At 45.7% G+C, this 12260-nt stretch overlaps 1 protein-coding gene across 1 annotated transcript in view; it reads right to left on the bottom strand.

Moving 5' to 3' along the window:
• Positions 1-11689, bottom strand: part of CHN1 (chimerin 1) — a 194131-nt gene extending 182442 nt beyond the window's left edge. The window contains exons 1-2 of the mRNA XM_073633857.1: positions 11375-11689; positions 11194-11280 (exon numbers count right to left, since the gene is read on the bottom strand). Coding sequence (XP_073489958.1) covers positions 11194-11212 — 19 coding nt within the window. The 5' untranslated portion in view covers positions 11213-11280; positions 11375-11689. The remainder of the gene's footprint in view (positions 1-11193; positions 11281-11374) is intronic.
• Between the last annotated feature and the right edge of the window lie 571 nt (positions 11690-12260).

The following is a 12260-nucleotide window of genomic DNA, read 5'->3' as shown; positions in this document are numbered from 1 at the left end:
AATGTGCTATAATCAAATAACTTAATAAAAATTTTTAAAAAACGTGGTGTCAATTCATTAACAAAACACTTACTCTCATAAAGCATACATTTAAAGTGTCCTGTGCATAAAAAAACAATGTGCAAAAAAAATACTAAAATAATAAAGTGTTCGGCGCAAAGGTATCATCTTTTACCGTCCCAGAAAATGTTTACAAAAACCGTCTGTGCATCAGTGTACAATTTAACACAATTTCAAAAAAATTTTTCTCAGTTTAGGGCGATATGTATTCTTCTACATATTTTTGGTAAAAAAATAAAAAAAATAAAAAATCGCAATAAGCGTATATTGATTTGGTTTGGGCAAAATTTTAGCATCTACAAAATAGAAGATAGATTTATAGCATTTTTTTTTTTTTTTTTATATTAGTAATGGCGGCGATCTGCATTTTTTTTTGCGACATTATGGCGGACAGATCGGACTTCTTTCTGACACTATTTTGGAACCATTGTCATTTATACAGCGATCAGTGCTATAAAATGCATTGATTACTGTGTAAATGACACTGGCAGTGAAGGGGTTAAGCGTGTCCTAGGGAGTGATTCTAACTGCGAGGGGAGGGGCTACTTCTCACATGACAGCAATCGCTGCTCCCGATGACAGAGAGCAGTGATCTCTGTCCTGTTACTAGGCAGAACGGGGAAATGCCTTATTCACAAAAGCATCTCCCGTTCTACCTCTCCGTGGCACGATCGCGGACATCGAGTCCGCGGGACACGTGGTCACGGAGACCGCGCACGCCGCTGGGAGCACGCCCGCGCAACACCACTTCTTAAAGGGACGTACCTGTACACCTATGCCCACCAGTGCCATTCTGCCAACGTAAATTGGGTGCGCTGGTCAGCAAGCGGTTCTTTTAACCTATATTATAGCAGAGAAACAACACTTCCAACCCACCACTGCCTTCCGAGAAATCTCACTTTCCGGCAGCAACCTCAATTAATGCTAATCACGCCAATCAACAGATGGAGGATGGAAAAGGAAAAAGAAAAAAAAAAAAAAACAGTTTTACAATATCTTATAACTTATTTTATTAAAACATACATTCATGCACTTACATTTAGCGGTGTTATAACTGACACTAGTATATACACATCGGCCCAGCTTTAAAGAGATATTTGCATACACTAGTGTGGGTTATTATTATTATTATACAGGATTTATATAGCGCCGACAGTTTACGCAGCGCTTTACAACATTAGGGCAGACAGTACAAGTACAATACAATTCAATACAGGAGGAATCAGAGGGCCCTGCTCATTAGAGCTTACAATCTAGGACATCAAATCCTTGTTCCTTCCAGGTTCATTTGTCACAAGGGGAGATGGGGGAATGGATGTTCCTCTATGGTAAGCTCCCAGCCACTTACTGCAGTCCGGGGCAGCCAGGGATACCACCACAAATGGTGGTGGAAGGTAGAGCTGCACGATTCTGGCTAAAATGAGAATCACGATTTTTTTGTTTAGAGGATAGATCACGATTCTCTCACGATTCTCGCGGAGTAACATCATCTTTCACATTAAAAACAAAAAAAAATTGCGCTAAGCTTTACTGTTTCTTTTTTTTATTTTATTTTATTTTATTTAAGTGTATTTTTTCCCAAAAAATTGCATTTGAAAGACCGCTGGGCAAATACAGTGTGACATAAAATATTGCACCCTAGGGTCTCTGCTAAAAAAAAAAAAATTATATATATATATATATATATATATATATATATATATATATATATATATATATATATATATATATATATATATATATATATATATATATATATATATATACACATACACACACACACACTCTAATGTTTGGGGGTTCCAAGTAATTTTTTTTTTTAGCAAAAAATATTGATTTTAACTTAAGAAGTGTCAGAAAAAGATTTAGACTTTAAGTGGTTAAACTTCCTGCATTTACAGGTTGTTTAAAGCTTGGCAGATTGCCCAGGTTATTTGTTTACACAGAGAAGTTTATCCCTTTGATCTAACAAGGAAGATAGATACAATGTTTCAAGTTCTAAACTTGGCAGACTGCCTGGATGTTTTCTTTTGACAGCTGAGTGAGCAGATAATCTCTCCACTTGTTTATATGAAAGAATCGTCAAACTCAGCAGGAGAGATCGTCAGGGGAGGTGAATCGAGATCACGATTTTTTAACGAGTAATTGTGCAGCTCTAGTGGAAGGGGTTACATAGTTAGTCAGGTTGAAAAAAAAAAAAAACACAAGTCCATCTAGTTCAACCAAAATAGAAGAAAAAAAAAAAAATCATACAATCCCAAAACGCAATCCTTCACCCACAGTTGATCCAAAGGAAGGTGAAAAACCTCAGTAAAGCATGATCCAATTTGCTATAGCAGGGGAAAAAATTCCTTCCTGACCCACCGAGAGGCAATCGGATTTTCCCGGGATCAACTTTACCTATAAGTGTCAGTACCCAGTTATATTGTATACATTTAGGAAATAATCCAGGCCTTTAACCCCTTCCCGCCGAGCGTACGCAGATATGCAGCCTCGGCTTTCAGGGGTTATACCGGCATGATGCCTGCAGCTGCAGGCATCATCCCAGTACCGTTTTTTAGAGCAGGCGATCGGCTTTCCAGGGATAACAAATCGAGCGGCTAAAAGGCCCCCCCCCCGTCGCTCTGACCGGGCCTCCCGTCCCACCGGGAGACCCGATCCGCGAGCCTTCACTTCCGGTGTCTATGCACAGACTGGAACAAAGCTGTAAACGGCTTTGTTCCAGTCTCCTAAATGTAAACACGGAAGCGACGTCACAATGTCACTTCCGGGGTACTCGGCTGCCAATGGCGCCGAATTAAAAAAATAAATAAATAAAAAAATACAGTATTCAGAATTGCCGTTTTCGGCGATTTGAATACTTTGAAGTGCAAAGGAGGGATTGGAGGTCTTTTAGACCCCCGATCCCTCCATAAAGAGTACCTGTCACCACCTATAACTGTCACAAGGGATGTTTACATCCCTTGTGACAGCAATAAAAGTGATCACATTTTTTTTTTTTTTAAAACACAATTTAATAATATAAAAATAAATAAATATGAAAAAAAAATGTTTTAAAGCGCCCCCGTCCCCGCGAGCTCGCGCAACAAAGAAAACGCATACGGAAGTCGGGCCCGCATATGTAAATGGTGTTCAAATCACACGTGAGGTATCGCCGCGATCGTCAGAGCGAGAGCAATAATTCTAGCACTAGACCTCCTCTGTAACGCTAACCTGGTAACCATAAAAAAAAAATTTAAAGCGTCACTTCTGGAGATTTTTAGGTTCCGTAGTTTGTCACCATTCCATGAGTGCGTGCAATTATAAAGCGTAACATGTTTGGTATCTATTTACTCGACGTAATATCATCTTTCACATTATACAAAAAATTTAGGCTAACTTTACTGTTTAGTTTTTTTTAAAATTCTCCCCCTCTCTTTCCTGCATTGCTGCACCCCGCTGCCTGTCCATACACATTCCCCTCTTCTCCTTGCTGCAGTGCTGCTCCTCACTGTCCGCCCCTCCTCACTACAGTATTTACATCACTCTAGTAATGGTGAATATTTTAGCACTGTCTTGGTGCTTCGTTATTTTGGTGCACAAGATCAGACATTTACAGAACTGCCACAAAGAACTTATAATGTTATTTGGTACAACATCATGTAAAACTTGTCTTGAAACACTTAATTTGGCATATGGAAAATACACCACAAAACTGACATATTTCCTTTTTGTTAAAGTGGAGTTCCACCCACTTTTACAACTCTTCAGCATCCCTCACTAAACTGTGCACTGTAAACGAATTGGAAATTTTTTTATTTTTTTTCTCAGCACCTACTGTATATCTGCTGTATTCATTTTTCACTTCCTCCTCCCTGGCCGTGGCCCATCGCATCATTTCCTGTTTGCAATGCCTTCTGGGAAGGGGCGGCAACTTCCTCTGACACTGCCGTTGCTATGGAAACCTGACCGGAAACCTATTACACTGCTTGTGCTGCACTGAGCATGTGCGAGATCTGCAAGGATGAGATGCAGGAAGAAATACAGTCTGGCTTCAGATGCCCACACTTAAGATGGCCACGGCCTGCTGTAAGTTTATAAAATAACAAACTACTGCTATAAACTAACAAAACAGACCTTAGTTTACAGACTAACGTTACTAGAATACATTACGCTTGTGTATAATAGGGGTATTTTTATTCAAAAAGTATAATTTCGGAAAACCACTTTAATTTCCCCCATGGTTTTCACTGCAGTGCTGAGGCACTGGGGGTATTTCATGCAGACTCGATCCAGAGCCTTGCTGCGTGTGTCAATGTTCCCAACCCCCATTCTTTGCTCACTGCAGCCTTTATGTCCAGTGAGGAGAGAAAGAGTGGGAGAGTGGAGAGAGTCGCTGTCAGGCATAGTACTGGATCAAGTTCGGGCTCAGTTTAGTTGGGGGGGGGGGGGTTTGGGGTGAGCTGCACACAGAAGATTTTTTTGCTTTCTGGTACTGTTGTCGGTGTCTGTGCAAGTAACACAGCACAGTTTTGCCCCTGACACGCCCATCTGGGCCCCGTCCCATCTATGTTGTCATTCTCATTAATGACAACACCCAAGCATTCTCATTTATGAGATTGGTTTAAAAAAGGAGGTACATGAGGAAAGCGACATGCCCACCAGCTGCGTGAACGGGGAGGCATTGCAGTCGCGTGACTGCAGCTCATAATGAAAAGTTTCAAACGCAGATTAAAAAAAAAAAACCCTGTACAAATAATATTGAGAATATGGTTTTAACTGCTCATATACACTGTAGTTCTGCTTTAATATCAGCCTCCTCTGAACCAGTTTTGATTAATAAATAATACTTTAAGTCACTAACGTGGAGCTTCGAAAACATGACAGAGGAAGGTTTCATCACTGAACAAAGTGCAGCCAGAATTAATTCATCTGCAGCTGTTTTGCAGCCAACAACATCTGCCAGTGCATTGATCTTTAACTCCCAAAGTGCAATCCCATTCATCTCAGCAGAAGTCAGAACAGATAGAGTTACCCTCCTAGATTACACTTGGAGTCCCTAGATCTACTGCATCTATTATACAATACCTCTTTGGAGGGAATGTAAAATATTAGGCTTCATAAGGCAGCAAGCAGCATCAGAATACAGTAACACACGACAACTGGTCATGTTTGATCACACAACTGCTGAAAGCTGCCGGATTAACAGAAGTCAGGGTGGATAAAAATCAATTGGAAAAAAAAAAATGTTTTTTTTTTTTTTTCCAAATCAGATTTTTTAGATTTTTAATCACATTTATTTTAAGAAAATGCTTTTGGAGTAAAGATCTACCTAAATATAATTTTCTGTTTAAGATACATTAATAAAAAAAAAAAAAATTTAGTTTATTCAGCATGAAATAGAGCTTAGTTATGTAGCATGAGGCTGTATATTCTGCAATATTTACATTTTTGGTAAACTCATAAAATGAATCCAAGCTCTGCAAGTTGAGATAACATGCACTGCATTGATGCATTCACACAATTTCACAGTAACCATGAGATAAAACAAAGTTCAGGAATATTCCTTTAACCCATTGTTGTGTAAATCTATGTACACTACAAACTGTATGATTGAATCGGTTTTGATATCGCCGTTTTACTAACCTGACAGCTTATTATTCTAAATAGGAAATCTAAATTTTGTTTGCAAATATTAAAGATTCTAAACTACCAGCAAGAATAAGTCCTTTCATTAAAAGAGCACCTAACATTTCAGATCCATCATGGCAGCGCCTGTTAACAGGCATTCACTCACCTGCTGCTGCCACATCACCAGCCATCCCATTAAAGTGAATAGGACGGTCGGTGAGTCAACAGCGGGTCAGAGGAGGAGCCTCTGCAGGACAGAGATGACAGCTGCCCTTTAAAAATTATTAGGGTTGTCCCGATACCACTTTTTTAGGACCGAGTACAAGTACCGATACTTTTTTTCAAGTACTCGCCGATACCGATTACCGATACTTTTTTTTTAATGTCACTGACAGTTTTTTTGTTTTCGTTTTTGTTTTTTTTTTTTTTTTTTTTTTTTTTTTTAACAGTGCTTGCTTTTTTTTGGGGGGGGGGGGGGGGAGGGGGTGAACGTTGTATGTGTGTGTTATTTTTTTTTTTTTACAATTTTTTTTTTTTACAATAATATTTTTTTTATTCTTTATTGTTTTTTTTTTTTTTTTTAATCAGCCCTTTTGGGGGGCTTTGGTGAGATATCAGGGGTCTTAACAGACCTCTGATATCTCCCCCTTGAGACAGAGAAAGAGACAGAGGATAGAGATTCCCCAGTCCCTTTCTCTGCAGCGTCAGCTGCACTGACAATGAATGGAGAGAAGACCGCAGCTTCTCTCCATTCATAAACTGACACATCGTAATCACAGGTGATTACAATGTATCAGTTATGTGAATGGACAGAGTCAGCTGACTCTCTCCATAAACAAAGGAAGGAGGAGGAGGGGGACGGAGGAACGGAGGGGGAGAACGGAGGGGACAGATAAGGAGAGCAGAACGGAGGGGACAGATAAGAAGAGCAGAACGGAGGGGACAGCTGAGAGGGACAGATAAGGAGAGAGGAATGCAGGGGACAGCGGAGAGGCACAGAGGAAAGGAGGGGGCACGGAGGAAGATGCAGTGACAGTCAGCGGTGAGCGATCACAGCTGTATGTCACTAAAGCAGCTGAAAGCCGCTGGGGGAGAATCTTTGTAACTCCCCCACGCGCCGATCACAGCAAGCATCGGGAGCATTTGCCCGAGTACAAGTACTTGGGCAAATGCTCGGTATCGGTGCCGATACCGATACTAGTATCGGTATCGGGACATCCCTAAAAATTATGATTTAAAATGGAGTTCCACCCACTTTTACAACTCTTCAGCATCCCTCGCTAAACTGTGCACTGTAAACAAATTGGATATTTTTTTATTTTTTTTCTCAGCACCTACTGTATATCTGCTGTATTCATTTTTCACTTCCTCCTCCCTGGCTGCGGCCCATCGCATCATTTCCTGTTTGCAATGCCTTCTGGGAAGGGGCAGCAACTTCCTCTGAAACTGCCGTTGCTATGGAAACCTGACCTGAAACCTATTACACTGCTTGTGCTGCACTGAGCATGTGCGAGATCTGCAAGGATGAGATCCAGGAAGAAATACAGTCTGGTTTCAGATGCCCACACTTAAGAAGGCCACGGCCTGCTGTAAGTTTATAAAATAACAAACTACTGCTATAAACTAACAAAACAGACCTTAGTTTACAGACTAACTTTACTAGAATACATTAAGCTTGTGTATTATAGGGGTATTTTTATTTAAAAAGTATAATTTCGGCCGGAACACCACTTTAAATTAAATCCATCCTGGCAGAAGCGGTTAAATATTTTGGATCTCGCCCTATAACACAGACCCCAGCCACATGTTTTTTAAATGGCTCCTGTTCACATCTGCGCATTCAGGCACCTGCCACCCAAGTAAGTAGACCAGCTTCTTTGCAGGCAGATTTTGGGTCCAAAGACTTTAAAAACACGTTATGCATGTTCTTCAGGTGTTCCTATAATAAGTCCATGGAGTCAAAAATAGCTCCTGAACAAGAGATACACAAAAAATTTACATTAAAAAAAAAATGTATCAACCTTGAATACGCTATGCTCAAGGTAGCCTGAATGAAGGGCGATATTGGAATTTGTCACATTACAAAACATGAAAGCTCACAAATGCTTACATCTAAAAAAGAAAAAACAATATGCAGTTTTAAACTGAATGGGTTGTTTTACAAGGCAGGGGTTCACATATTTTTTAATGTGTTAGAACTTTCTTTTTTTTTTTTTTTTTTTTTTTTTTTTTTAGGAAGAGTCAATTTACTAGTACATCCCCTCCCTCCATGAAGTCATAGCCCGCTCCACTTTTAGGAGTGTGAAACAATTGTCTGTGCTGGCCCAGCTTCTCTGCACCCTTTCATTTACTTTTACGTAGCTGCTGGGGAGAAGCAAATGGGGATTCTATGGAGTGTAACTTGAGTGACAGCTCTGAGCATATCCAAGATGGCGGCACAAAAGGTGTCTTTTACATGTAAATACCATGGAAGAAAATCGAAGTTACATGCAATATAATCTATAGCAGTGGTGGGCAACTTACTTGGCCTTACTTAGTTCAGTCCCTGACATCACTGACTGTACATAATAGTCAAGTGAACGTAATGCCATAGAAAAAAAACTGTGAAAATGTTTTTTTGTTTTTTTTTTAAATATCAGACATGCGACAGGAGATAGTCAGAGACGGCTGTCTATCAGTTATAGACAGTTATAGACCAGAAACGCATTACATCAGCTTGTCAGAGATCATTTATTAAAGCCCCTTTAACATAAGCTGGATCTGGTTTTGCTCAGCAGGGGATCTGTTCGCTGATGCCCTCCTGAGCTGGGCTGCCGGATGACCCGGACACAGCACACTCTGCTCTTTTAGACATCAGATGTAAATGGACTGGCTGTCCTCTGATCCTTTCACAAACCAAAAATTGCCCAAAAAAAAAGCAGGCATTAAGGAGATGGCCGTATTGCTTCCAAAACACCTGCTTGCTGCAGCTCTACACACATCTGAAAAGCAATTCATCATGGACCACTTTTCAGAGAGTGCTACACTTGTAAGCTTAGTCTTAAGGCTGGGTTCACACCAGTGAGAATTGGATGCTGGTGTTGCTGCATCCAATTCACACAGCAGGAGATTGTGACCAGCTCTCTATGCAGTTCACACATCTCCACAGTGGCTCCGGTGCAATTTGCACAGGAGTCCTGTGCGTCTTTTGGGCTGAAATCAGACCCGAAATGGTGAAAGGAGCCACACTGGACCCCTGGTCTACTGGCAGCACTAGTCGAGGGGTTAACTTTACTGAACAGTCACAGAATGACACTTTATTCAACAATGACAGGGGTCTCCAATTTTCTAAACAAAGGGCCAGATTACTGTTCTTCATACTTTGGGTGGGCCAGACTGGGGCCAGTGATAGTAGAAAATGCCTCAAAGCCAGTGGGAGTAAATATACCTCAAGTCTGGTTGTCAGTGGGAGTAAGAAAATTACACAGTGCCTGTAGCCACTGGGGGAAGGAACAGTGCCCCTGGCTTTAGCGACGGTATCAGTGCCCGTTTTTGGCGTCAGCGACGGGAACAGTGCCCCAAGGTTGGCCTCAGCAATGGGAACAGGGCCCCAAGGTTGGCGTCGGCGGCAAGAAACAGGGCCCCAAGGTTGGCGTCGGTGGCAAAAACAGGGCCCCAGGGTTGACGTCGGCGGCAAGAAACAGGGCCCCAGGGTTGACGTCGGCGGCAAGAAACAGGGCCCCAGGGTTGACGTCGGCGGCAAGAAACAGGGCCCCAGGGTTGACGTCGGCGGCAAGAAACAGGGCCCCAGGGTTGACGTCGGCGGCAAGAAACAGGGCCCCAGGGTTGGCTTCAGTAAAAGGAATATTGCCCCAAGGACAATAAAGGGTGGTAGGGTAGTTTGGAGAGCACTGAACTACACAATACAGTATGCAGTGACACAGGGCTCTTGATTGTTGCATTTTTATGCACAGTGTTACAGGACAATCTGTGTAACAAGCACTGTGCTTGCGTTGATCCCCGGACAACGTGCAGAGAGACCCCTCGGTGTGTGGAGACCCCTTAATATTTGGACAGCCCCCACGGTATACGGAGAGCCCCCCCCCCGGTATACAGAGAGCCCCCCCCCCGGTATACAGAGAGCCCCCCCCCCGGTATACAGAGAGCCCCCCCCCGGTATACAGAGAGCCCCCCCCCCGGTATACAGAGAGCCCCCCCCCCGGTATACAGAGAGCCCCCCCCCGGTATACAGAGAGCCCCCCCCCCGGTATACAGAGAGCCCCCCCCCGGTATACAGAGAGCCCCCCCCCCGGTATACAGAGAGCCCCCCCCCCGGTATACAGAGAGCCCCCCCCCCGGTATACAGAGAGCCCCCCCCCGGTATACAGAGAGCCCCCCCCCCGGTATACAGAGAGCCCCCCCCCGGTATACAGAGAGCCCCCCCCCCGGTATACAGAGAGCCCCCCCCCGGTATACAGAGAGCCCCCCCCCGGTATACAGAGAGCCCCCCCCCGGTATACAGAGAGCCCCCCCCCGGTATACAGAGAGCCCCCCCCGGTATACAGAGAGGCCCCCCCGGTATACAGAGAGCCCCCCCCCGGTATACAGAGAGCCCCCCCGGTATACAGAGAGCCCCCCCCCCCCGGTATACAGAGAGCCCCCCCCCGGTATACAGAGAGCCCCCCCCGGTATACAGAGAGCCCCCCCCCGGTATACAGAGAGCCCCCCCCGGTATACAGAGAGCCCCCCCCGGTATACAGAGAGCCCCCCCTTATACAGAGAGCCCCCCCCGGTATACAGAGAGCCCCCCCCGGTATACAGAGAGCCCCCCCCGGTATACAGAGAGCCCCCCCCCGGTATACAGAGAGCCCCCCCCCGGTATACAGAGAGCCCCCCCCCGGTATACGGAGAGCCCCCCCCCCGGTATACGGAGAGCCCCCCCCCGGTATACGGAGAGCCCCCCCCGGTATACGGAGAGCCCCCCCCCGGTATACGGAGAGCCCCCCCCCGGTATGCGGAGAGCCCCCCCCCGGTGTGCGGAGAGCCCCCCCCGGTGTGCGGAGAGCCCCCTCGGTATATGGAGAGCCCCCTCGGTATATGGAGAGCCCCCTCGGTATATGGAGAGCCCCCTCGGTATATGGAGAGCCCCCTCGGTATATGGAGAGCCCCCTCGGTATATGGAGAGCCCCCTCGGTATATGGAGAGCCCCCTCGGTATATGGAGAGCCCCCTCGGTATATGGAGAGCCCCCTCGGTATATGGAGAGCCCCCTCGGTATATGGAGAGCCCCCTCGGTATATGGAGAGCCCCCTCGGTATATGGAGAGCCCCCTCGGTATATGGAGAGCCCCCTCAGTATATGGAGAGCCCCCTCAGTATATGGAGAGCCCCCTCAGTATATGGAGAGCCCCCTCAGTGTGGACATTCCCCCCACAGACATGACAGGACAATACGGTATGAGCACACAGCACACGCCCATAGGCTGAGCCTGGAAACAATAGATAAAGATGTATGAAGACTCCACAATGAATGGAGATCATACTCACCGAATAAGGTGAGAGCCATGGCTGCACCCTGACAAAGCCCAGAGCTGGGGCGGGCTCACATGGGCTCAGTCCGGGAGGATGGAGAGGCTGGAGGAAGAAGAGATGAAAGTTATGATGAGCTCTTCATAAACCATGGCCAGGTGTACACGGAGGAGGGATGGAGGAGGAGGGGAGGACGTACCTCACACAGGGAAGAAAGGAGCGCTGCGGGGGGAGAGCCGGAGTCTGGCTGCCTCAGGAGACGGGCTCTCTGAATGGACGCCTCGCAGAGGTCGCAGTCACGCCGCATCCTTCAGGATCCCGGCCGCCATCTTGCTTCCCCCACATGACCAGCTGCGGCTCCTCACACACAGGCGGCGGCGGTCAGGCTGGCGGCTGCCTGGGTTGTCCTGACAACAGGAAATCCGCGCTACCTCTGTCGCCCTGTGCCTGGAGCTCGCCTGCTATCAGGTCCTCTCCCCTGAGAGAAGCCCGCCTTCCTCCAGGAGGGGGCGCTGTGACAGGACCAGAGCCGGGCCATGTGTGCACTCAGCAGTCACATTAAAGTGCACCTGTCAGGAGAGAACCATAGAGGCGGCCAGTCAGGGTGGACATCTGCCCTGAAGTGTAGATGGGTGGTGACAATGCAGACCCTGAAATAAATTTAAAATGTGACCGGCAATAACTATATGATAACTGTATGAGAAATGCCCCCCCCCCCAAGAAGATATCGCACTAACCCTGTAAGTAAATAAGAGAACATCCTTAAAGTGCCCAAAAGGGGAAGATCTGCTTGTTCACATCCTCCCCCCCTCCACCGCTACATTTGGCACTTTTTGGGGGGAGGGCGTACCTGGCTTTGACAATCACTCCCAGTGTTTCCAGCGCCTCCTCCAACACACACAGGTCCCACAAGACTGGAGGGACCATTCAGGAAGTGCAGCGTGCCTTGCACGTGCGCAGTAGGAAACCGATTGTGAAGCCTAAAGGCTCCATAGTTTCCCTTAGTGAAGATGGCAGTGCCTGCATCCAAAGCCGATTGATGAATCAGCTTGGGGTGCCAACATCGCCAGAGCCCTGGACAGGTA

The sequence above is a fragment of the Aquarana catesbeiana genome, linkage group LG06, assembly GCF_042186555.1.
Source record: "Aquarana catesbeiana isolate 2022-GZ linkage group LG06, ASM4218655v1, whole genome shotgun sequence".
Lineage (NCBI taxonomy): Eukaryota > Metazoa > Chordata > Amphibia > Anura > Ranidae > Aquarana > Aquarana catesbeiana.
This window is presented reverse-complemented; position numbering and strand designations above follow the sequence as displayed.